Source organism: Eublepharis macularius, chromosome 18 (genome assembly GCF_028583425.1).
Source record: "Eublepharis macularius isolate TG4126 chromosome 18, MPM_Emac_v1.0, whole genome shotgun sequence".
Classification (NCBI taxonomy): domain Eukaryota; kingdom Metazoa; phylum Chordata; class Lepidosauria; order Squamata; family Eublepharidae; genus Eublepharis; species Eublepharis macularius.
Genome location: NC_072807.1, coordinates 39,826,837 through 39,851,349, shown reverse-complemented (window position 1 = coordinate 39,851,349; position 24,513 = coordinate 39,826,837). Strand labels below are relative to the sequence as shown.

Genomic DNA, 24,513 nt, shown 5'->3' with positions numbered 1-24,513 from the left:
GGCTGCGCTGTGGCAGTCCCACTTCCAGCTGTTTCAGTAGCCCTTTATCACTACAGCTGCTCTCCACTCTTAGTAAGCCGCTGTCTCTGGCCTTTTCTTCTGTCTGGAAGAACTTTTTAGCCAGCCAGGGACTGATATTTCTCAGCCCCCTTCTCCCTGGCTCCCTGGTTCTTAGCTAAAGGCCAGTAAGAATGGAGAGACTGTCCACTAACTGACCAATCGTATTCCTAACCAGTCTGGTGTGATGCACTTGGATGCCGTGCCCCAATATGAATGGGAGGAGGCGAATGCTCAGAAGCCTTTGGCGGCAGTAAAGGCAGCAGTGCTTGTGCTACCTGGCAGGCTGCCTGGAGGCCCAGCGCCTGAAAACCCTTCCTAGAGGTAAAATCAGCCCACTTGTATCTCACTACTTTGCTCATTCTTATTCCTAAGACACCCACACATTTACCCATTTGGTCTGTATACGCTAAGCTCCACCCCAAGATTGTGGGGTGTTTCTCTCGGGGCGGTGCCAAAACTGCAGGGCGGTGCTAAGCACAGTCCTAACCAAGAGCCACACCCTCTTCCCATGGAGGCCTTCACAGTCTCTGCCCTGGCCAAACTACAATTCCCAGGATTCTTTGCGGGGGGAGAGCATGACTGTAGCTCTTGTGATGGAGATACCCTCTTGGAGACCCCCCAGTCCCCTTTCTCTGGACCAATTCAAACTATTCTTTGCTCGCGGGACAGAACATTTTTCCTTTGTGCTCTCCCCACACTCCGGCCCTTTGGAGGTGGGATGGCAGAGCAAGAAAATTCCCCTAGCAGACAGTGCTGGCACTAGGCAGGGTTGCCCATCTGAGCATTTGTGCGCCAGTGTGATGCCTCCCTCTGTGTAAGTTAGCAAATTGCGTGCCAATGTTGTTCTCTTTCCCCCCTTTTTGTGGAAGACTCTCGTTCTCTTTGGGGATCGTTCCTAGAGGCCCTCCCTGCCTCTCTGTTTTTCAGCTTCTCTGTTTTTGGGCAGGTGGGACCTTTTGGGTGAGGAGGGACCTTTTCGTCCCTGGGAGGCTCACACATTTTTCTTCTCACATCGGCTTCCAGTGACTAGTTTGTCAGATGCGTGCTGTGGCACCTCATACAGACGAACACATTTTGGGTGGCATCAGCCTCCACGGATAAGAGCCCTCATGGCCACACACCATTGCCACAATATGAGCATTTGGCCTGCCAAGGTGGTGCCCGAGGAACCTTGACTGCTTTCACGGCCTCGCTGGTGAGTGAGTGAGTTTTCATGGAGCGAGAGCCTGGAAGGAATCAAAGTGCTGAATGTGACTGACGACAGACCTTCTCACTTGACGTTTATCTCCTGAAAATGAAGTTCTCCTCAACATGCCACAATGAACGTTCCACGAGGACTTGCTGTCGTGCCGCAAGTTCCTGGTGGTGAATCCACTACCAGTAAGAGAGAGGCCTTTCCCTAGCAGAGGGGTTGGTTCGCTCACAGGTGTTTCCCCTTGACAAACACAGGTAGGAACTGGCACTCTTGAAAATGGTTAGGTTTGGAGCCGATGTCTCTGCTCTTAGATCTGTGGTGGCTCATTCGCATGCACACAATCCACCCTTTGACCTTGCACTCTTTGGGCAAGGAACATACAGGTGCCATCCCGCTCAGCAACCCACCTTTGTATGGTTTTATTGACAAGCATTCCTGGCTCTGCCAAAGACGTTCCGACGCCGAGTGGAAAATGCAAATGGCACGTCACCCCCTTCTCCTGCAAAGTAACATGGGGGACAAGTCTTCAGAACCCGCGCAATCTCCTTTGCCGGCACTTTAGTGCTCAGCCTGGGCTAGATGAATTCCTGTGAGCCACAGAAGTCTTTTATGCACAAGCTTCGTTTTCTTCCAGCGAGCGTGGTTGCCTGCAGGAATTCTGCGGGGTGCGTGGAACAGAACAGTGTGTCGGCTGAGCGGTGGGAAGCCCCCTGCTCTCTCTTTGTGCTGTGCCCAGATTAGAATCTCTCACAGCGAGAGGTGTGTGCTTCTGCAGAACACGTGCGCTTCCCCTCCCCTTCTGAGCGAAGCTGACCCTGCTAAGGAATAATTGCGGGGTGATGGCTCTTCAAAGAGGATGTGTCTTGTTTGCCAGAGTCTGTGCAGAAGACTTTGTTCCCTATAAATAAGTCCTCCCCCTTCTCTCGAGGAGGGCCTTGCTTCGCTGAGGTTGAGCCGCACGTTGCTATGGCGACAGCGTCCTGGCAACCGCTCCCGACAGCTGCCTTGCTTCTTGTCTACCAGGCCCAGTGGCAACAGGCCCAGCGAAGAGGAAGAGGCGAGGGGGCTCAGTCGCTGCAGTGGCAGGGGAAGACGGGCACGGGGGCACCTGGCCCGCCCGCCTGCTGCACGCCTGCATGTGCACCCCTTGCTCCAGGGACCAGGGAGGCCATGTGACGATGCTCAGGAAGTGCGGGACAGCCCCACCCTGCCCTCGCCAGAGCCAGGTAAGCAGGTGTGTGGCTCCTCTGCAACTTTATCTCGGGCTCAGTCTGCTGTGCAAGGGACCCTTTTTCCTCGCATCCATGCTCTTTCAGCCCCCTCCCCTCTTTGCAGGAGGAGAGTCGGCAGAGATTGCACAGGACATGCATTAGTGTGGGGGAGGAACTGGGGAGGTTTTGCTGCTGCAACCCGTGGAGCTGCGGAGTGTCGTCTTCTTGCCTCACGCCATTTTCCTCACAGCTGTGGGGTTTCTGAATCAGAGCGCATGACTTGGAAATAACAAGAACCAAACCATGTCGAATGCTGTTGGTGGAGCTCTGGATGTAGCTTTGGAATGTTGTGTTGTGAGTTTGTTCGGTTGCACACTTGTGGGAATGATCCAGGTTTTTGGGAAAGTGAGATTGCCCTTAATAACAGGGAGAAGCAAGGGATATGTTTTCCTTTCGTTAAAAAAACGCCCTCCATCCAGGAGAGAGCATTTTTACCTGTGACCAAATCGGGAGGATGCATGGATTTTGAGTGGGGGAGGGGACACCATCTTGCAAACTGTGCACACTGGACAGCCTGTTTGCCTCGGATTTCTCTCTCTCTCTCTCTCTCTCTGAATGTTCACTGTTCGACTGTTTGCGATGGCGTGATCTGCAGGCATACAAACATGCATTTTTAGGGTGGCACAGTTGGTGCCCTGACTAGCCTGATTTGGTGCCTGAAGTGGAAGATCCAAATGGCCCATCCCTCTGCCCCAAACAGACATGGGTCACAAAACCCAGGCTCTATCCCTGTTTCTCTTCATTTCGCTGAGGCTGGCGTGGGCAGGACATCCCCGGCGGGTTGTGCCCTGAGCTCCGAGAGGTCTGCTGCCCAGTCTTTCGCTTGAGGTGGCCCCCAGATCTCCAGCCGCTCCGCCCTGGCAATGCCTGGCCTCTCATGCCTTTGCTCTGCCTCCCGCAGCTAGGACAGATTTCTGCCCTCTCTGAAGTGGAGTTCCGTGTTATTTCTGCAGTGTCTAAAGGGTGGGTGGGGAGTGCCTACTTAATTTTATGGCTCCCCCAGCATTTGAGAATGTTGCCAGGGGGGCTCCTTGATGCCATTATGACGCCCAGTTCCCCAGCAGCAGTGGCTGGTGCCCCGTCAGACTCACTCCCCCTTCACCCCTCCTCCGAAGTCCATCCCAACCCCAAGAATAGCAGACCAGGGTCAGACCAGAGGACCGTTTCATCGACGGAGGATTCATTCCCTCGACGGCCTGCAAGCAGGGGCATTCTTGCCCCCCATCCCAGCAGCTGGTATTCAGAGGTACACTGTTGCTGACCATGGAGGTTCCCCTTGTTGTTTATTAAAAAGACGAATGAGCGGCCTTTTTGAGTGCTGAATGCAGTGTACCTAAGACAATCACAAGGCTGCTCCTGTGAGTTAAAACACAACGTCAACAGTCATAAAACCATGGCAAGAAGCCTCAGAGGAATCCTTCCCTGTGGTCTCAGTCAAGGGTTGCTCATTGCTGGGCTGTGCAGCCTGCTGAAGTGGGCTGGGCTTCTTGGGCAGCCCTCTTCCACCCCGCCCGCTGGGATGGTGGTGGGGGAGCTGCGTGGGAGGTTTCCCTTCCCCTTCGGCCGTCCTCAGAAATCCCTTCTTGCTGGGAGGCCTCCGGACTCTTGCCTTGCTTCCTCTGGCCTCGCCTCGCAGTGGCACGACTCAGAGAGGGCTGGCTTCTTGTGACCATCACCACCCGCTCTGCACCCCACGTTCGTTCAAGGAACCGTCCCCCTGAATTATTTCCTGAATTTGCATGCAGAATTTTTTCCCCTGGCTCTTGGAGTCTGTTTTCTTCTTCAGATTTTTGGGTTGAGTCAAGGTTTGGATAGCCCCCCCACTGTTGCACAACTCTGCCCGGGGGCCCCCGTCTCCCTTCCTCTGCCCTCCAAATCCCTGTCTGTTTCCTTCTCAACACTGCACATTATCTGTGCCTCCCTTACAAGGATCCGTGTCTTTTCTCCATCTTGGCTTTCTTCCGGGAATGATCTTTTCCTCAGCATGGAGTCCTCCCTGCCCCTTTTCCTGCCCCACGTGCCCATTGTCTCCTCGGCTCCCCTTCCTTCAGCTCCCGTCCTCCCAAGCCCCTTGCACTTTCTCTTCCCCACTTGTCATCCCTGCACACAACCCCTTCCTACTAACAGCTAATCCAGTATCTTTATCTTACGCATGTTGAACTATTGGTCAACATGATATAGCCAGCATCTCTACTTTAGGCAGCTAAAATGTTTATGGATATTCCATGGCATCCCAGCAGCTTGGCTGAGGTTCATGGGTGACTTGCAATAGCCAGTGAGAGCCTGTTATGTATAAGTGGTACCTTCAGACAATTAAACAATATATATTCCCTCTCATCCAAGGGACGGCAGGTGCTACATGAAACACGCGAGGTCCTCTCCAAAGCATTTGCCTGTTCTCTCTGTTTCAAAGCACGGCTCTCGGACACGCAGTACCTTTTTGCATTTTGCAGGAGATCCCTACCAGCTTCCTCCTCCCCCGGCTCCCTTTCCCGAGCCGACACTTCCATCGAAAGAGCCCCTCTGTTCTCCTTCCATCTGTGCACCATATTGCTTCATGTTGAATCAGCCACCCCAGAGCAGCCTTGCCAGGTTGCCGTGGGAGTTTGGCGACTGCTGGCCCTGTGAGCTCAGCCGCCCAACAGGAGAGCGCCTGGGGCGCCTTCAGAGAAGGCAAGCGACACCCCTGCGTGGCGCCTCCTCTCAGGAGGTCCCCTGGCCTGGCTGCGGAGCCTCGTGGGTCCCCATCAGGAAGCAAAGGCGGAGTTCATTTGGGATGGCGAGGGGAGGCCTGGGTGCGAGAGGAGTCGGTGGAGGTTTGTCAGTGTTTCTCCTTGGAGGGGTCTGGCGCCTCTCCAGCCCCCACAGAACTGTCGGCTCTCTTGTGAGCAGAGAAAAACGGTCTGGGCACTTCCAAGGACCAGCCCTCTCGAAGGAGAGCTCTGTCGGGCTGCAGCATTTCCCTGCGGAACCAGATGCCGCCATCCCGATGGCCTGTCAACAGAGCAGCGCCCACAGGGCCAGTAAGGCCCTGCCACGGCCCAGCTCCCAGACAGCCCTACCCATCATGGCCAGCCCCACCGTCCATGTTGCCCCATATTGTGTCTCCTTTGTTTTGCGTGGTGGGGCCCAGGGCGGCCCAGGTCAGGCATACCAGAAACCGGGGGACGAGTTGCACTGCAGCCTCCCTGTCTCCGCCCTCACGCTCTGCGCCCCACCCCCAAAGCTTTCTCTCGCAAGTGGGTGGCGCTGTCAGGAGACACTGGCACCTCTTTCTTAGGCACCATGGTGGCCCCTGGTTGTTGGGCAGGGTTTTGCCTTGAGGCAGCAGGCAGCTCTCTGGTGGGACAGCTCTTTAAGCAGTCCTCTCTGCCCTTAAGCCTCTGTCCATTTCAGGAAGTTGTACAGACAGAAAAGGGCCAGACCCAAACTGAAAAAGGACTTTAGGTCAAGGAAACGCAGTGCCCTCGCTAGCCCTCATTCTCTCTAGGCACAGAGGGGTGTGGCTCTGCCTCTTGGCACCTCCCTCCATACATGGCATGAGGCAGGAGAGTGGCAACGTGGGTTGTGAGGGGGTGTGACCGTCCCCCAGATGAAAGCAGGGGGAGATGCTCGGCTCACAGCCGGAATGGCAGGAAAGAGGAGCTCAGGGGAGGCGTGCTGGGGGGTGAGCACGTAAGGCAGGGGCTTGCAGGGGACGGAGTCACATCTGCCAGCCCAAATCTGCAAAGAGGAGAAGGGCCCAGAGGCACAGGCAAGGGCAGTGGCCAGCCACAGGGGGACCAGGTGGGGCAAGGCAAGGAGCCACGGGCGCCACGGAGGGACACAGAGGAAGCCAATTCAGGGGAGGATACACGTGGCCCACCTTGCCTGCGGGAAGCTCCCCCGAGGCGGCAGCGGCAGGCGCTGGGAAAGGCTTCCTGGCCCAGAGGCCGCTGGGTGGTGGACTAAGGGGCGGCCTCTGCCCGAGGCAACTCCCAAGAGCTATTTCTGGCCATTCCAGTTGAAAATAAACAAAAAGAGGCAGGATAGAAGTTTTCGAGGGCCAGCCTCCTTCATTTCTTGTGGCAAAATAGACAGGGGTTCAATATATTGTCGAAGGCTTTCACGGCCGGAGAACAATGGCTGTTGTGGATTTTCCGGGCTGTATTGCCGTGGTCTTGGCATTGTAGTTCCTCAGTGAGAGATCTCTGTCTTTCGGTGCTACACCTCTGAAGATGCCCGCCACAGCTGCTGGCGAAACGTCAGGAACTACAATGCCAAGACCACGGCAGTACAGCCCGGAAAACCCACAACAACCAGAATAGACAGGGGTTGAGTGGCAACATGGAGGCTCACAGGATTTTTTTTTCTGGAGTAAACATTTGTGTTTCAAATACTTCATCTGCACCTGAGAAGAGGGTGCAGACTTCAGAGTAACATCTTGCTAGTCCTGAAGCTGCCTCCAGACAAGTGCCAGTGTCACACTGAAAGTCCCGTGCCAACAAGACGTTCTTACCGAGCTCCTGGAAAACACAGGGGCTTGTACTGGAGCCAGTGCACTGTGGGCTGTGAGGTAGGTTAGGCCGAGAGTGCGTGACTGGCCCAAGATCACCCCGTGATCTTCCCTGGGAGAGCAGGGATTGGAACCCGGCCCTTTCAGATCATACTCCAACCACTACCCCACACAGCCTCACAAGTGACACCTAAATGTACATGGCAGGGCAAAGCCTTCTCACTTGGCTCCATGCCAGTCAGAGATTTTTTTGGCCTCTGCCTCTGCGTCACCAACCCCCCATTTGGAGTGAACCTGCCCGTTTTGGCAGCTGCCACGAGCGCCGCCTTTTCCTCCGGAAAACTCGCATTGTGCCTTGGCTGGAGAACATCTGAAAGCTGCTTTCGAATGGAGTATTGTCCGCTCTGTGTTCTTGTTCGGGATGCATGAGGTCGTGTCCGTGCCAGATGCAAACTGCTGCACCGTGCAAGGCTTAAATAGCACCATGCCTTGTTGCTTCCCAACAGACATAAATGCCTGGAAAGGAAAAAAATGGCGCAGCGCAGCCCCATCTTCCCGACACTCGGCCCCACTGAAAGGTACCGTGTGGCATACAAGGAAACCGCGGCTGGGGGTGGGAGGTGGGGGAGGCATTTGTCAGCGTTCTGCTACTCGGGAACCAGCCCCAGGGCTATGGTAGGTTTTGATCCTGCAGCAGCAGAGAGAGTCGTACCGTGGGCAAAGTTCTCTTTCCTGAGAGAACCACCATTTTTTAAAGCATAAATTTCTAGCCATTATCCGCGAGAGTGCGTAACCAACGCCTGACACAGTTGCAGAAACTTTAGGGGCTGCTGGGTGCAGAATTCCAGCCCAGACTGGGGCAGGCAAGAAGCCACACGCCGCTGCTCTCCTCCCGTCAGGGCAACCAAAAGCAGAACAAAACAGCAAAAAAAAGTTACACAGACTAAATGGTGCGAAATAAGCAGACCCGTGGAATAGCACACGACGCACGCAAACTGTTTTGAGTGTTCGGTTCCCTTGGCTCAGAACTGGGAGATGTCTGTTGAAGGCCAGAGCTAAAACGCCCTGTGGATTTTCTGCTGCTGGCGATACCATTGCTTGGCTGGTTCTGTCTTCATTGTGTCTTGCCCGTCAGAGCGCAAGATGGGGAAGGGAGAGTTGGTAGAAGGGGGGCTTCCCTTCGAATATGATGGAGGGGGGAAGAAGGCCCCCCTGCCCCTGCGGCTCCTCTCTTGGCGTCCAGTTGCCGAACGTCTGCAGTGGGGCCCTGGGGCGGAGCAGACGGGAGGGGCTGTGGATGGAGCGCTGGAGCAGGGGCTTGGGAGGCCCATTTGGAAGCAGACTGGGTTGCAGGCCGAGGGCGGAGGGCGGAGGGGCTGGAACGAGGATGCAGGCAGGCAACCTGGCAGATTGAGAGAGGCGCAGGGATGGAGGAGAGGAGGCGGGGAAGGCAGGGGCAGGGCTGGGCCCTTTCATTCACTGGGAAAGCCCCCACCGGGCTGCCGCCCTGGGAGGCCACTGGCAGTCGGAAGCGAGTCAAGCCGAGCACCAGCAGTGCTGGGCAAGAGCTCACCTGTTTCTGCCTCCCACACCCCCTGGCATGAGGCCACAGGTGTGCCTGTGCCACCACCCGTCTGGCCAGAGCCCTGCTGGGCTCAACAAGCTCCTGGGCCATTTTAATGCCCCAGTCTGGCCTTGGTTCTTGCCCAGGCAGGCAGCAGCTATTGCTATGCCAGGCCCAGAGACTCCTAAGGGGCCAGGGGAGTGGAGATGGCAGGAGCACCAGGCTCCCCCTCCTGCCTGTCCACTGCCAGCTCTCGCTCACCTCAGTGCATGAACAAGAAGGGTCCCATGCCACATCGTGGCCATGGGGGGGGAACCCCCACGTGTGTCCTGTGGATCAGGTAGGCATGGGAGTCCTGCAGCGAGCCCCTCCACCTCTCCCTTGGTGCCTTCCTTCCTTCCTTCCTTCAGACGCATCCGGAACATCCCCCTCCACAGCCAGGCTCTGACTGCCGTTCCTCTCGGGTCAGCCAGGCTGGTGGACCAGCTCGAAGACCGCATCCTCAGCCATGAGAAGACGACGGCCGCACTGGTGGAGCACGCTTTCCGCATCAAGGAGGACATCGTGTCCACGCTGCACAGGATGCAGAACAAAGGGGGAGGGGACCGCCTGGCCAGGCAGCTCCTGGAAGAGCACATCCGGAACATCACCGCCATCGTCCGGCAGCTGAACCGCGACATTGAGGTCAGTGCGGGGGGGGGTCTCCTTTGCAAGGAAAAGGATCGCATTTGGGGCGTCTGCACCTGTCCTGCCTCCTCATCAAGAAGATAATGCTGGCAGTCAGCCGGGCAAAGTGTTGGCAGGTCTGTTTGAGATGCAAGATCACAGGTACACACAAGAGGTGTTGGTGGATCTGGAATAGCTGCCATCTGCATTAAGGTGCGTGAAGTGGTACGTTCCTTTTAAAAACAAAATTAGTTCAACACCTGAATTGCAGAATTCCCACCTCTGGGTTTCTTTCTTTCCAGTGACTGTGAGTGTTTTAATATCTATGAATTCTTAGCATCAAAAACATATACTCCAAATAAGAAGACGCATTTTGAAGTGGAGAAGCTTTTGCCTTCTTTAAATGAACACCTTTCTTCCAGCGCGCAGTCGCTGGGAGGGCAAAGGGGCTGGGGCAGTCTCTCTTCTTCCTCAAACCTTCTGCTAGCGCCTGGTTTTCTTCCTTGGAAGGATATTCTAGGCCAGACGATGCGACTTGGCAGGTTATGTAGGACAAACGTGTCCAATGGGATTGTAGAGGTTCTGTTGACCTTATAAACGGGTGTCAATGAGTTTCCAGTGGCTTCTTGTCTACAAATGTTTTTTGGCCCTCCTGTCTTCTCTTGCTTGCAATAATGGAAAATAAAGAGTAGAATTTTGACCTTGCCTTGATGCATCTTTTCGTTTATGAAATGTAGGTTCTGCAGGAGCAGATACGAGTCAGGGACAACCTTAGCTACGGCACGAACTCGACCTTGAAGAGCCTGGAGATGCGCCAGTTGTCTGGCCTGGGCGACCTCAGAGGCCGCGTTGCAAGGTAGGCCCTCCCCTCGGGACAGGCTGTTTCTCAGAGAGTCTCTGCCCCAAAGGTCGCCACTGGGGTGGCCAAATGGAGATCTATATCCGAGTCTCGCCAGTCTTCGCCTGACACTCCGACTGCTCCGGCATCTCTGTTCCACCCACGTTTCTCTCTTAGTCCCTTTCCCCTGGAAATCTGGAAAGGAGAATGGCTGTAAGTCTGATGGTTGTGGCCAGGCTGCAGTCCATAGCCCACCACTTGACGGGCAAGCACCAAAATGGAGTGTTTGGATGTGGCAATCGGCTGTTCCTTTGTTCTCCCCACACACAAAGAGGAAAAATAACAAGCGAAAGGTGGAACGGGTTCATTGCCTGGATCTGCTCAGTCTCTGTAAAAACAAGATGCTTTCGCAGAGTGGTTTGCTTTGCCTGTGGGTGGTTTACTGGTTGAGAAATTGTAGGTGTAATCGTACCGGTGCTTAAAGATATATTTTGTGAGTCACAAAAAGAACACAACCACTCTTTGGAGATACAACTGGGGTTTCTTGCAGCATGAGGGTTGGCTCCTCTTTATACTAATTTTTTTTTAATTGCCAAAACATCATTATTGACCCAAAACACACACAGTGGCTGCCTGAGAGCCAAGCTACAAGTGACGAATGACAGTTGAACAGCAAGTGAACAGACTCACGTGTATTCCTCCCTGTTCACTTGCACGCCACTTGCGCTCCACTTGATCACGTAGTGAACAGGGAGGAATACAACTGAGTCTGTTCACTTCCCAATCAAGTGTAATTCGTCGCTTGTAGCTTGGCCCTGAGCTGCCCATGTCCCAGACTCTGTCTTGTTTCACACAGCCTGCTTTCAGATCTCTGCCATCTCTATAATTGGGGCAATTTTTCAAGAGCGCAGTCTGGTTTAACCATCGATTAGGTTACTCATGGCCCTTGCATATTGCGCAAACACTTATTGGAATTTAACTTTCCGTTGGATTCTTCAATGAATTAACTGGGATATATTTAGGCTTTCCAGATTTCCCATATTGTGGGGAATGCCCCATGTGTGGAAGCCCTTGGCTGTGAGACCTGCGTTGTTGCTATTGGTGGAAGCAGAGGGGATCACAGGATGAGCAAGGAAGCAAAACCTTCCCAAGGAGCATGTCTGCAAGGGTACAGACAGGATTGACATTGCTGATAGAAAAGAAGCAGCTCATATTTTCCTGAAATGGGTGATTTCCCTCAGTGCCCACCTAAGCAGGGCTACACCGAAACATGTTAACCTCAGTAGCCCAGCCGCTCTTCTTTGCTTGACCTGGAGCCCCCGGCCTCCTTCCATGTGTCATGTGCACACCTACGTACATTCCCTCCCCCTTGCTGCCCAATTGGTCATTTGACGTCCATGACGTCCATGATGAAAAACCTGTTTGAGTGATATAAAAGAACTTTTAATATCCAGTCCCTCTCTTTGAAAGCCCCGTCTGGCTGCAGTGGCCATGACTGCATCCTCTCTGGCAGCCGAATGCCATAATTTAATCACTCATTGATTAAAGGAGTATTTTTCTTTCGTCCATTTGATCTACGGCCCATTAGTTAAATTGGATGCCCTCAATTGATGGTATTTTGTGAGAGGGAGAAAAGGTTATCTCTATCCATTCTACCTCCCAGTGCATAATTTTATAAACCTCTATCATGTCCCCCCTTAGGCAACTCTTTTCTAAACTGCAAAATCCGAAACTTTTCGGCCTTTCCTAAGGTGCCTCAACCTCTTCATCATCTTAGTTGCTCCTTTCCATACTTTTTCAAGCTCTGCAATGTCCTTTTCGAGATGACCAGAACTATTCCAAATGAGACCACCCCATAGATCTATACAGGGGAGTTATAATATTGGCTGTTTTATTTTCAGCCTCTTTCCTATTAATCCCCGGCATAGTGTTTGCCTTTTTCACTGCTGCCGCACAGGAGTTGACATTTTCATTGAGCTCTCCATTATGACGCCAAGCCCCCAGGCAAATGCACTGAGAGGTTTGCCCTGGGATCCATTGCAGTCAGAGGTGGGTTCAATTGCCTGAGCCCCAAGGAAAATGGTTGCTATACCAATTTTTGCTGGAGAGCAGGGCCGTTTCCAGATGGCTTACCTGCCTCCGGAATGTCGCACCATGTTGCGGGGAAAATACAAAATATCGCGTTTTCTCGCGCAAGTTTTGCGCGATGTCGCGCAAAACTCGCGAGAAAATGCGATATTTCGCATTTCCCCCGCAACATGGTGCGATGTTCCGGAGGCAGGTAAGCCATCTGGAAACGGCCCTGAGTTTCAGACCGTTTGATCGGGGATGTATATACACTGTTACTGCCCTTGAAAAAGTGGAATTGGCGAAACAGGTCGAGTGAGCTGGCTTCCCCGTGGGCTCTTAGGGGGTCCACCCCCCTGGGATGCAATATCCAACCTGTCAGGAGATAAAACAGAAAAAGAGGATGTTAACAACGTATTTGAAGTCAATACGCTTACCTGCCTTGTCCACAATTCATCTGCACATGTCACTTTTAAGACCTTATCCTTTTACGGACTGGGGAAGATTGAAAACATATTTAGAAAAGAAGTGGGACGTAAAGGGGGAATTATGGCAATTTGAAAATTATTAGAATGGATTTGTTATTAGAAGAGATAGAGTCTTTACCATATGAAGTGAAGTATTAGCTAATTGTTAGCCCAAATGTAAGTGGACTTAGAGTTAATAGATATTGTTAGAATTACTAAAGTAGATATTTTATCCGACTGTTAGTTTAAATTTAAATATATGTGGAGCTAATATAAAGTAATAGATAATAGATTTTAAGTTTATAACAATATTTTTGAAGTTAATAGATAGGGCTTAGTTGAACAAAAGAGTAAGTAAACATGAGATAAGGAGTTACAGAAAAAGGGGACAGATTGGGAATAGATTAGGCTATAGGGTTGGAAAGCTGTTGGAAGTCTTGGGAAAGGCGGGGAGGGAAAGGGTGGGGGGAAAGGATAATGAGATGCTATTTGGAAGTTGTATGTTAATATTCTCACCTAATAAAAATTTTCTAAATAAAAAAAGACCTTATCCTGACAGCTCTGGAAGAGAGAGAGTTAAGAAAATGGATTATTCGTCCTTATTGGGCAGTGATTGATATTACTGGAAGAACTGTTGAGATGTTTATTGGAATGTAAATTACTGCTGTGTATATGGGGTTCTATGAATGAGAATTTGTAGTGCGTATCTACGTTCACTGTTTGTACTGGGCACTTCAATAGATCGTGAATAGCTTTGTGACTCCGTGATTGATTGTATCCTCCTCCAGTGCAGGGTGGGAGGACCTGCTTTTTTGTTTTTTGCTGTTTTCCGGAGGAGCCTCCCTTTTTATATACGAATCTGAGCCCCAAGCCCAGCCATGTGCCTGGCACACGAGGCACAAACCAGAAACGGTTCTTCATCGCAAGTAGGCAATAGGGCTGCTGGCAGGTTTCCAATCTAAAGGCTTGCAGACTGTGCCCAGCGGCTGGGGAGAAAATCCAGGCTGACAGAGGAGGGGTCTGGGAGAGAGGCGTTTTTGCCCACCAGCGCTCAGTGCCAGCTGCTTTGGCAGACCACGGTGACCGTTTCCTAGTGCAACGGAACGGCTTGTTCAGGAATGTCATGCCGCTCTGGGGCCCTGCAGGGGTCTCTTTGCAACCAATGTGTTTTTCATTTTGCTGTGCCATCTGACTGCAGAGTGTGGGGCGTGTTGCTTCTATGCACACACATACAGCCCTGGCAATAGCTGTGGTGCTCTCGCTCCATGCGGGGATGGCTTGGAATTGCCAGCAACAAAAACAGCTTTTCAGCTACAGAGGAAAATAAAAACCCTCTGAGATCTGGAAAGCAGCGAAGCCCATAGCGCCGTCTTGAGATGGCTTCTTTAAAATGCTGCCGGCTTCTCAAGACAATAATGCGTTCTAGATGGTTTCCACAGTTGCCAATCAAATCATTCTTTTTTCTAAGAGGAAGGCAGAGATCTGGCCACATCACCTCAGCCACAACGCACGTCAAATACGTTTGTGTAAAATGCAATCTTTCTGCTAGCTTTTGTGAGCAGAAGAGGGAAGACCTTAGGACAGACTCTTAGAATGTGGGTAAATAGCTCAGATTGAAGCGGAGCTGGATGTGGGAGAGCTGGGGCGAGACGCCTTCCGGGACCTGAAAGCTGCGCAGCTTTTCATTCCAGCAATCGGCTTCCACGGCCTTGAGCCCAAATCTTGAGAAGCAGCAAAAGCTGATGCCAGAATAAGACAAAACGGTTATTCCTGAAGGGGCCACAGGCCTCCTGTTCATTTCTACTGCCACAGAATAAAACAGCGACCCTGCTGGAGTAACAAGTGACATCCCAAACCACGTCCTGGGCCTGATCAATATAGTCTAATATTGTAAGAAAATTAGGCTAATGATTTTCAAAAGGGACCCTTGATAATGATCAAGCAATCTTAATTTTCCTTTGGAAAGGTAACTATTTTCCGGCATGTACCCTTGAATGGAGCCCCGTGGCACAGAGCAGTAAGCTACAGTACTGCAGCCCAAGCTCTGCTCACGACCTGAGTTCGATCCTGCCAGAAGCCAGGTTCAGGTATCCAGCTCAAGGTCAACTCAGCCTTCCATCCTTCCAAGGTCGGTAAAATGAGTACCCAGGTTCCTGGGGGTAAAGTGTAGACGACTGGGGAAGGCAATGGCAAACCACCCGGTAAAAAGTCTGCCAAGAAAACATCGTGACACGACGTCCCCCCATGGGTCAGCAATGACTCGGTGCTTGCACAGGGGACGACCGTTACCTTTACCCTTGAAAGCTGCAGTATTCTAAAAGTGACCTCATTCTAAGTGAATCTGTGCCAAGGAATGCATGTAAGGTATATATATTTGGCCTCCTGAACATCCTTTGGGGTAGGAGAATTTTATTTCCCTTAGCTAAAACCTTGAACTTTCCGCATGCCTTGGGCATAGATTTGGGTGGGGGTTAAGCTATATATTGGAAATCTGCGTGCGTGTGAATGGAGGACGGGGGAGGCACTGGCCATTATGGAAGAGCCTGGTCTCTTTTTTAAAGCACTGCGTGAATGACTGATTGACTGACAGTGTGCGTGTGCGCGTGTGTGCACGTGCGTGTGCATGGCTATTTAGTAAGAGTTCCACCAGGAGCTGGCCTCCAGAGAGAATTCTTGAAGGAGCTATCAGAAGTCAGAGAAGGTGATACTGCAGCTACCTGTTCAGGGAAATTTATTTATTTACTTCATTTATTTACTTCATTTATACCCCACCTTTCTCCCAAAGCCCTCACTTGGGCATCGTTCTCCTCTCCTCCCTTTTATCCTCACAACAACCCTGTGAGGTAGGTTAGGCTGAGCGTGTGACTCACTAAAGGTCACCCAGCGAGCTTCCATGGCAGCGCGGAATTCGAAGCTGGGCCTCCCAGATCCTCGTCTTACTCTTTAACCACTGCAAACACTGGACACACGCTCAGGTGTACTTTTGGCAACTTCCATGTGCTCTGATTTGGGTTCCATCATCTCCTGAGTGGGAATAGACTGCAAAAATGTTATGCACAATCAGGTGATGTAGGAGTTTTGGATGATATTGGATTGGGGGGGGGAGCGTTGTACTGAAAGCCAGATTTTTGTGGCAAGCAGCAGTGGAGGAGACGGCCCTCCTCCGATTCCTAACAACAGTCCCTCTGATTCCTGGGCAGGTGTGATGCTGGGCTAGCCAGGTTGTCTGCTGAGCACAAGGTGACCTATGAACGACTGCAGAACCTCAGCAAAGACCAGCAGGCATCTAAACTGATCTTGGAGTCTAAAATCAAAGAAGCAGAAATACAGGTGAGATACAAAGAAGGGAACGGATGGGTCTCCCATCACCCTCAGCTGTCGCTGCAGAGGAGTCACTTTTTATTTCTGGGGAAATCTGGAACGTCGTAACTAGTTCCTAAACGGCTCCAGGCATTGGGAAGACCCCAGGGCCGCTCGCAGGGATGCCCGGATGTAGTTCTGCCGCGCCGTGTTGCTTTGCTGGGAGCTCCTTCCGTTGTTTCCCGCAACCACTTCCAAGGGCTGCAGAAACCTACAAAGCTTGTTGGGCCAGGAAGGGGCTGTGTGGGCCCCCTACAGTGAGGGCTGTGCAATGATGGGCTGTGCTCTGCCTCCCCACTTCACTACTGGCTCTGCTTTTCTCCCGTCCAAGGAGGCGTCTTTCAGCACGAGGCTCTTCTGCTACCAGAGTAGTGTGGTAGGATACAGCCCAGCATCTCTTGGCCCATGCTTACACTACAGATAGGTGGACATTATTTATTTATTTACTTATTTATTTAACCAGTTTAAAGGCATTCCCTTTCCCCAGGGAGCTCTGGGAACTGCAGGTCTTTGAGGGGAGGGGGGGGAAGAGATCGCTAGGACAGAATTCCAAAGCACGTTTGGCAAGCTCTGATTCCATTTAGGGGGGCGGGGGTAATATGAGTTAAAAGTGGCATGGAAGCACTGCACACTTGTAGTGGAGATATAGATTAGCTCCCTCTGCAAGGAATTTAGTAGGGCCAAGGTAAACATTAGCAGAAAATGCCGCTACTGCTGCCTTGCATCCGCTTGCTGTCCCTTGTGTCGTCCCCTACAAACAATGTGTGATGGGGCCTGCTGGCCTGGTGCATCTCAACAACTGGTTGCCCTTTGGCTTGAAGACGATGGTCTCCCTGTGCCCTTCTTACACTGCGACCACGTGGAGAAGGTGGCCCTGGGGAGTCTGAGCCGTCCAGGAGCAGCCAAGCGGTAGCCAGCACTGCCGGCAAAGACACCAGAGCTGCACTAGAGAAGAGAGAAGGCAAACTTATGCCCCTTGTTGCTGCGAATGGAGTCTGGTCCAAGCTGCCTCCCTGGCTCTGCCAGCACTGCTGGGGCTCCGCTTGGCTTGTTCCTGGCTGCCGGTGGCCTCCTGAGAACATTCCTGGTAAGGCACAGGTCTGTTCCTCCCGCTGCAGGCTGTGAGCCCCCAAGTGCTGGTTGAAGTGCCTGGGGGCGGCTTTCTGCCTTTCGTGGCCCTCCTGGGTGTTGAAGGAGGCTCGTGCCTGTCTGCCTGCCCTGGAAAGGCCCACTCACGAGCTGGAAAGAAAATGTGCCGAGTCATCATCACCCCCACATTACTCGGCAAGACCCTGTGCCGGTTATTCACAACGGAAAGGGGATCCCATGACATTCTGAACATCTGCATTTAGACAGCTGTGGCTTTCAGGGAGGAGAGAAGCGAGTCATAGTTCCAGCAGGGAATGTTTACTCTTTTGAAACATGGAAATATTTAATCCACAGCCCTATCGGTATCTGTTGAAAGCGGCATAATTCCAGATTTACCCACATTTCTGGTGAACTCTGTTGTGCTCCTTAAATTCCAAATGAGAACCTACTCCAACTAATAGCTGTTGTTCACTAGCACACACTAGAGGGTCTTGCTTGCAAAGCTCCCATTTCACAACTTGACCAGGGGATCCAGATGGTCACAAAGGAAACATAGAAACCAAGAGCTGGATGTACCCCAAGGTCATCTAGTCCAGCCCCTGCACAATGCAGGAAATTCACAGCTACCTCTCCCCTTAACCTCCTCCAATGCTATGCCCACAGGAAGGGGAAAAACCTCCAGGATCCTTGGCCCATCTGGCCCAGAGGAAAATTCCTTCCTGACCCCGGCTTTTATCAGGTCCACGTGAAGGGGCAACCGTGCTGTCCTGATTCTCTTTCAGATTTCTCACCTTTTAAGCCGAATAGAGCAGTCCATCATGCAACAAGAAGCCAAGCTGAAGGTCTCTTACAAGGAGAGCAGCCAACAGCTCCACCTCCTGGACACAAAGTGAGTGTTGCCTCGTTTTAAAACTTGTTTGGCTGCTGTGAGTATTTGCATTGCTTTTCCTGTTCTGTAATCCACCTTGAGCCTCAGGGAGAAAGACAGACTATAAGTGAAATAAATAAATACATAATAGTCATTTAGTTTGTAAAATTCAGTTGTCTCTGTTTGTGAAATGCAAGCACTCAACGGTGAAAGGGTTTCCATTTGTGGAGGACAGGTTGGCCAAATGGCTATTACAGAAATGGAGCTCCCCTGTTCACAGGCCCTTCTGAGACAGATCATACAAGCAGGCTGTAGCCTTCACCTGCTGCTTGAGAATTTCCTAAGAGTCCTATGGCTGCCCATTGCTGAAAACAGAAGGCAGGATTTGTCCCCAGCAGGTCCTGCCAAACCGACCTTGTCTCCTTCTAGGACCGAGTAACAAGCTTCCTGGACTGTGGGAGTGCTGTCGATGAAGTTTATCTGGATTTCAGTATAGCTTTTGACAAGGTTCCTCAAGCTGTTCTGATGGGTAAACTGGAGGACTGTGGACTGGACTCTAGGATGGTTAGATGGACAGGGAACTGGCTGGATAATCGCACCCAAAGAGTAGTTGCCAATGCCGTCATGTCTGAGTAGAGGGAAGTGTCCAGTGGAGGGCCACAGGGCTTGGTTCTGGTCCCAGTACTTTTAAATTCTTTTATAAATGACCTGGATGAGGGTGTGAAGGGATTACTCGTTAAATTTGCAGACGGAAGAGTAGCAAGAATCCCTTGTTAGATAGAGATAGAAATCAATGAGATCTGAGCACACTGGGGAAATGGGCAGATTTGAATAAGATGCAATTTGTTACCCAGGTGCCAGGTTCTGCACCTGGGTAACAAAAATGCAAAGCATTGCATACTGGAGGAGGGGTCCTCTTCTGCGTAGCAGCGTTTGTGAACAAGATCCCGGGATGGGAAGCTAAATGCCAGCCGTGTGATGCAACAGCAAACAAGGCAGATGCAGTATTGGGGTGCATCGACAAAGGCCCAAATCACAGGATGTCCTTGTCCCACTGTATACTGTGCTGGTCAAGCCCCACCAGGAGTATTGTGTGCAATTTTGGAGGCCTCACTTCAAAAAGGATGCGGACCAATTGGAACAGGTGCAGAGGAGAGCAACCAGGATGACCAGGGGCCTGGAGACCAAGCCCTGCGAGGAAAGATTGACCTGGGAATGCTCAGTTTGGAGAAGAGGAGGCTGAGGGGAGACATGATTGCTCTCTTTAAGTATTTAAAAGGCTGTCAATTAGGGGAGGGACCGGAGCAGTTGTTGTTGGCAGCAGAGGACAGGACTCGAAACAACGGGGTTAAACTACAGGAGGGAAGGAACCATCTGGACATTAGGAAAAGCTTATTCACGTTAAGAATAATCCAGCAGTGGAATCAGCTGTCTGGGGGTGTGGTGGGTCCCCCTTCACCGGCAGTCTTCAAGGAGTGGCTGGATGAATACCAGTAAAACCAAGAATACAAAAATGTCTCTCGCCTCTATGAAATACATTGAGACATAGGTTTAAACCTCTTTCTAAACCTGCCAAATGTTTTTTGTTCTTCTTAGATTACAAGACACCATTGATTACCTCAGTAACCAGATCTCATCCAATCGGAGCTGGATGGAGCAGGAGCAGGAACGGATTCAGAAAGATTTCCAGGAGAAGATGGATCATCTGTCTTTGGCCATTAAAGAAAAAAGTGTTGGTTTCTGCATTAAACGCACGGAATATCTCTTGATTGACAAGGGGCGCAGTCCACCAAGCACTGACGCCCTGTCGTTTTGCATTAGCTCCTCTGAAACGGAGAGAGGTTGCGAGGCAACTGTGCTGGTGGATTTCTTCCATTGTTTACTAATTTTGCACCCTAGTTCTGAAACCGCACTCTCTTGCGCATTCTGCTGAAGTTAATGCAATAGTCTTGAGGGAATGGGTGGCAGCCACTCAGAGCTAAACCTCACGAGGCGAATTACACGAGGACGCTCAAGTGAAGGGAGAAGCAATGTTAGCTGGGAAGTGTAGTTTGAATTTCCCCTCTCTCTACAGAGCCGGCTAGCTCTCTCCTTAATTTCACCTCTCTACAGAGATGGCAAAGATGGCTTCTTGGAAGGTTTCTTAATAATTGACAGAGCCTTCAGGGAGGCAAAGAGGAAATTAACAAACTCTCTGAAGAGGGATCTTTGCAGGCTCTGTAGAGAGAGGTGAAATTCAAACTACACTTCCGGGCAAACATTTTTAAAAAGTATTTTGATCTAAAAAATCTTGACTAGTGTTTGTGGCACCTCGTATTACTCTGGATTATGGCTGATTGATAGCATGACCTCATATTGTCTGCACAGGCCGACCTTCTGCATGAGTTGGGATCCCGCTTGTGGATCTGATCTGTGTCTGACGCCGTGTCCTGCCCTTAGGGCGGCCCGCTTGGGGTGCCCGTGGCCGGCCCGTGCAACTCTTGAGCAACTCTCAGCGTGCCTGAGCCACACGGAGAGTTGCTTGGCAGGACAACAGGCTCTGCTTCCCAAGCGGCGTAGCATAAAAACTGAGCATGGGCCAGCTGGCCTGATAGCAAGTCTCTTATCGTTTGCTCTAAGGAAAGGGATGACCAAGCCACCGAGATGCGATTCAGCGAGCTCCACGGGAAACTCGATAAAATGGAAGGCGCACAAAAAATCACAGCGGAAGAACTGGCGGCAAAGCAGGTGGAAGAAAGGCTCAGTGGTCAGCTGAACAAATTCCAGGTGGACGTTAACGAAGATATAAAAGAAGTGAAGGCGGAACTAAACACAGGTGAGAGTCAGGTAACCCCCTGGCCAGCGAGTGGGACGGCCGGAGCGCTCCTCGGAAGAGGGGCCTGTTCTGAATCAGGGAAGCGGAAGTCCCGTCCGGCTCAGAGCTCCGGGAAGGGCGTCTGCCGCAGCTGTGCCGTGCCATTGATTGCTGGGCTGGCTGCGGAATCCTGGAGGTCCCTTTGAGCCTCTGTCTCCCCCCCATCTCCATCACCAGGCTGTGTTGCTCACAATGGCTACTGGCCCCTTGGCACTCTGCCTGCAAACGTCAGCAGCCCGGGATGGTGTGGGTAGCCAAGCCACGTGCTTGCTTTCTGCAGTCATCTCCCCCAGGCCCAAAGCCCATGTCAGACGCTGGTCAAGAACAAGATGAGGTTTGTGTGAATAAGTCAAGGTCCTGTCAGCCTCATGATTTATACAGAATCAGTTGCAGTCCAGAAAATGCTTGAGGCTGCGTCCCTGCAGGGCAAATGAATTGTCCCCCCTTCCCCGATGCCCGTCTCCCTCTGTCTGGGGACAGAGCGGGACCATTAAAAGATTCTAGCATGCGGGACAGAGGTTGCTCTTTGGCGTCGGCTTTGTTTTTTATTTGCTTCGTATTTATTTCTGGTGCTACAACTTTTTCTTGCCTTTGAAAAGAATGGAGTTAAAATATTGCTCAGAGTCTAGCATGCTGCACTGTTCGCACATGCACGCACACACACACACACACCCCGTCAGAAAGAAACACAAACTAACAAAGAGACTCACCCAGAACAGGGAAGAGCTTCACACTGAGTATAAGATCGCCTTGCTGATTTTCAAAAAGGCATTCTCAAAGTTTGGTGTAGTGGTTATGAGTGCGGGACTCTAATCTGGAGAGCCGGGTTTGATTCCCCACTCCTCCACAAAGCCAGCTGGGTGACCTTGGGCGAGTCACAGTTCTCTTGAGCTCTCTTAGCCCCACCCACCTCACAGGGTGATTGTTGTGGGGCAATAATAACACTTTGTAAACCGCTCTGAGTGGGCATTAAGTTGTCCTGAAGGGCGGTATATAAATCGAATGTTATTATTATTATTATTATTATTTTCATTCTCCCTGGGTCTAGGATTTGCTGCCATCTACGAGAGCATCGGATCCTTGCGGCAGGTTCTTGAAACAAAGATGAAGCTGGATAAGGAAGAACTTCAAAAGCAAATTCAGCAAATGAAGTAAGAGCTTGAACTGCCAGTCCTGGTTTCCAAGCCGAGATCTGAGCGGAGGGCCAGGTGTGGATGGAGCGGGAGTCTGCCTGGACCTGCCTTCGGGTCAGGGGCTCCGTTTAGTGTCTGGACCGAGTGACGTGCCTCCCTTTTGTGGATCTGTACAGTTACTGTAGATAGTCCAACCAAGGCTCTGTGAGTGAAACAAATCCCTTTCCCCAGAAGACCTGGGGGGAATCCCTGCCGTGGGACTCGGCTCGAAGCGCCGTTGACTTCGGAAGCATCACCTCAGATGCAGCAGGCCAGAGTTTTGTGTAGAGGCCTCAAAACACTGTGGGGTGAGCGCCTTGAAAGAGGCACGCTCGGTTACATTGTTAAGCAACTTTTCAGATTCGGATCAGTTCAGTCCCATTTACCACAACTGGGACAGAACTGATTTAAATTGGAGCACTTCTACCAAATCAGTTTCTGCTGCGGGACAAACTGTCAACCTTTGGGAAGCCAACCGCCAACCTCTGCTGCTTGCTGGGGTGTGCCAAGCTCACTTCTTCTGCAAGAGGTCTACGTCCCTCTGGGCATTTGGTTAGTCCTTCGGTTTTGCTGCTGGGTTTTCCTCTGCAGTCAACCAAATTTGCCCCTTCCCGTAGGCTCCTCCCTCTTCCGTTGCACCCAGCCTTGGCTCCTCCCCTGACCTTCCCTTCTGGATCCTTCAGCCCTTTCTGCCTTAGGATCTTTGTCCTCCCCTTCTCTGGGTGTGCTGCCTGCCATGCCCCTCTGTCATAGTCGGGCATCTCAGCCAGCCTCAGCCAGAGGCTTCCCAACCATTGCCACAAAATGCCCTTGTGTGACAACAGGATTCTTACCAGAGTTTGTATTAAAAGAAAGATACAAGGACTCCACGGTCCCAAAAGCTCACAGTCTCAGGTACCCCTCAAGCCCCATTCAAGCTCAGGGCTCCCCCCCACACACACACACATGCCATAGGATTGTTCCTGCGCCTGCCCTTTCCAAGCCTAGCCCGGGTATGTCACAACTGTGTGAGTATCCAAGATCAGCTGTTACTGGGGGAATAGAGATCTGACTTCCGGGCCAGTCAGGGCTTCAGAGGTAAGAAGCAGCTCTTTGATTTTATAAGCAGTGGCGTCATGCTTTCCCACTGGAATCAATAGGGTTTAAAGTGCATTACTTTGTCTCTGAGTATTTCTATAGTGGCCTGACCCGGATAGCCCAGGCAAGCCCATTCTCATTAGATCTCAGAAGTTAAGCAGAGTCAGCTGGGGTTAGTAATGGGAAACCTCCAACGCAGGGTTGCTATGCGGAGGCAGGCAATAGACACCCACCCTGTTAGACTCCTGCCTTGAAAACCCCAGCAAGGGTCGCCAAAAACTATGACCTGGTGGCACCCTCCACCACCATTTCGACAGTAACTTTTGCAGCGCCTCCAACCAGGGTAGCAGAGGGCGATGTACAGATAGTTTAGCAAACAGCATCTTCACAAAATTATGCTCTTTTTTCATTTCACAACTCTTTCTCTGTGTGTGTGTGTGATCAAGATAGGATTCTGTTTTGTAACACTCTATGATGTTACTGGATATTTCACAACATTTCCTTCTGATACTGGGGAAGAGATGGGGCACATGAGGAGAAGAGACCAGGCATGTACGTGAACAGAGGGGGCCAAGGCCATCACTATTGGGAGTGGGGGAGGGGGAGTCTATTTCACCAGAGCCCCTTCCGTGCCTATTCAGCTTTCTTTTTTTGTTTTTAAGTCTCCAACTGTGTGATCCCGTCCAGTCTAAACCCATCTATGTCAATAGACATAGCCTGGAGTAGGTCTGAAGGACAGCACTGTAACTCTCAAAGGTCAACGTAACCCAGTCGCTCGTCAAGCTGTCCATCTGCACCCATCTTCTGTTCTTTTGGCCAGCGAGCACGGGTGCTTGGGTGCTTGACACCAGGTTTATCATTTCATTCCAATTTTATTTCATTCAACATTCTTTAACTCTTGAGCAGTTTTCTCCTAGAGCTCCCCAAGGTAGTACTGCATGCCTCATTCAGGAGCCATCGTTCAGGAACAAGCGGTGGGTGCCTGGTCATTGTTTGGGAACAAGTCTGGCCTCTGTGGGTTTGGCCACCTCTGGACGAAGGATGGCCGGCCTTCCTGGGCAAAGCCTCAGAACATCAAACTCTCTCTCTCTCTCTCTCTCTCTCTCTCTCTCCTCACAGTCTTAAAAATACTGTGATCCACCAAGTGACTCGTTGTTGATATGGATTCCTCGAGTGTACTTTGATATAGTCCATGTTGATCCAGACTGGCTGACTTGGTCTTAGTGGTGATTTTAGGAGACTGGATTAAAATTCTCTTGGCATCTCTTGGCGTCACCCTGGCCCCTGGCACATAATTCATTGGCTGCGCATCCATACAAATGCTGTGCGACAGAGACGGAGATGAGCACAGAGAAAGAACAAGTAGGATCACACAGCGTCCCCACAGACACTCGTTATGGACCTCGTCCCCTCAGGCACTCCACTCATTCCTCTATGCTTGCCTCCGTTGGGATTTGTGGGGGAAACATC

General features: G+C 51.5%; 1 protein-coding gene across 2 annotated transcripts; it reads left to right on the top strand.

Annotated features, from left to right (window-relative positions):
* Nucleotides 1-2,354: 2,354 nt before the first annotated feature.
* Nucleotides 2,355-23,596, top strand: FAM81A (family with sequence similarity 81 member A). 2 transcript variants are annotated; one of them, XM_055002799.1, is made up of 9 exons: nucleotides 2,355-2,481; nucleotides 7,528-7,599; nucleotides 8,996-9,269; nucleotides 9,989-10,107; nucleotides 15,824-15,953; nucleotides 17,855-17,961; nucleotides 19,537-19,672; nucleotides 20,560-20,755; nucleotides 21,843-23,596. In XM_055002799.1, exons 2-9 carry the CDS (start codon nucleotides 7,553-7,555, stop codon nucleotides 21,947-21,949), a joined length of 1,116 nt encoding a protein of 371 aa, XP_054858774.1. In that variant the 5' UTR covers nucleotides 2,355-2,481; nucleotides 7,528-7,552; the 3' UTR covers nucleotides 21,950-23,596. The 2 variants fall into 2 exon arrangements, with proteins under 2 accessions (XP_054858774.1, XP_054858775.1); XM_055002800.1 differs by having other exon boundaries at nucleotides 2,355-2,489.
* The last annotated feature ends 917 nt before the right edge of the window (nucleotides 23,597-24,513 follow it).

Excerpts from the sequence above, each read along its gene's own strand:
- FAM81A (XM_055002800.1), top strand. The coding sequence starts at position 2,392 with ATGTGCACCCCTTGCTCCAGGGACCAGGGAGGCCATGTGACGATGCTC. Across the intron at positions 9,270-9,988 it reads AGCTGAACCGCGACATTGAG|GTTCTGCAGGAGCAGATACG; the intron begins GTCAGTGCGGGG and ends TATGAAATGTAG. Across the intron at positions 17,962-19,536 it reads CTCCACCTCCTGGACACAAA|ATTACAAGACACCATTGATT; the intron begins GTGAGTGTTGCC and ends TGTTCTTCTTAG.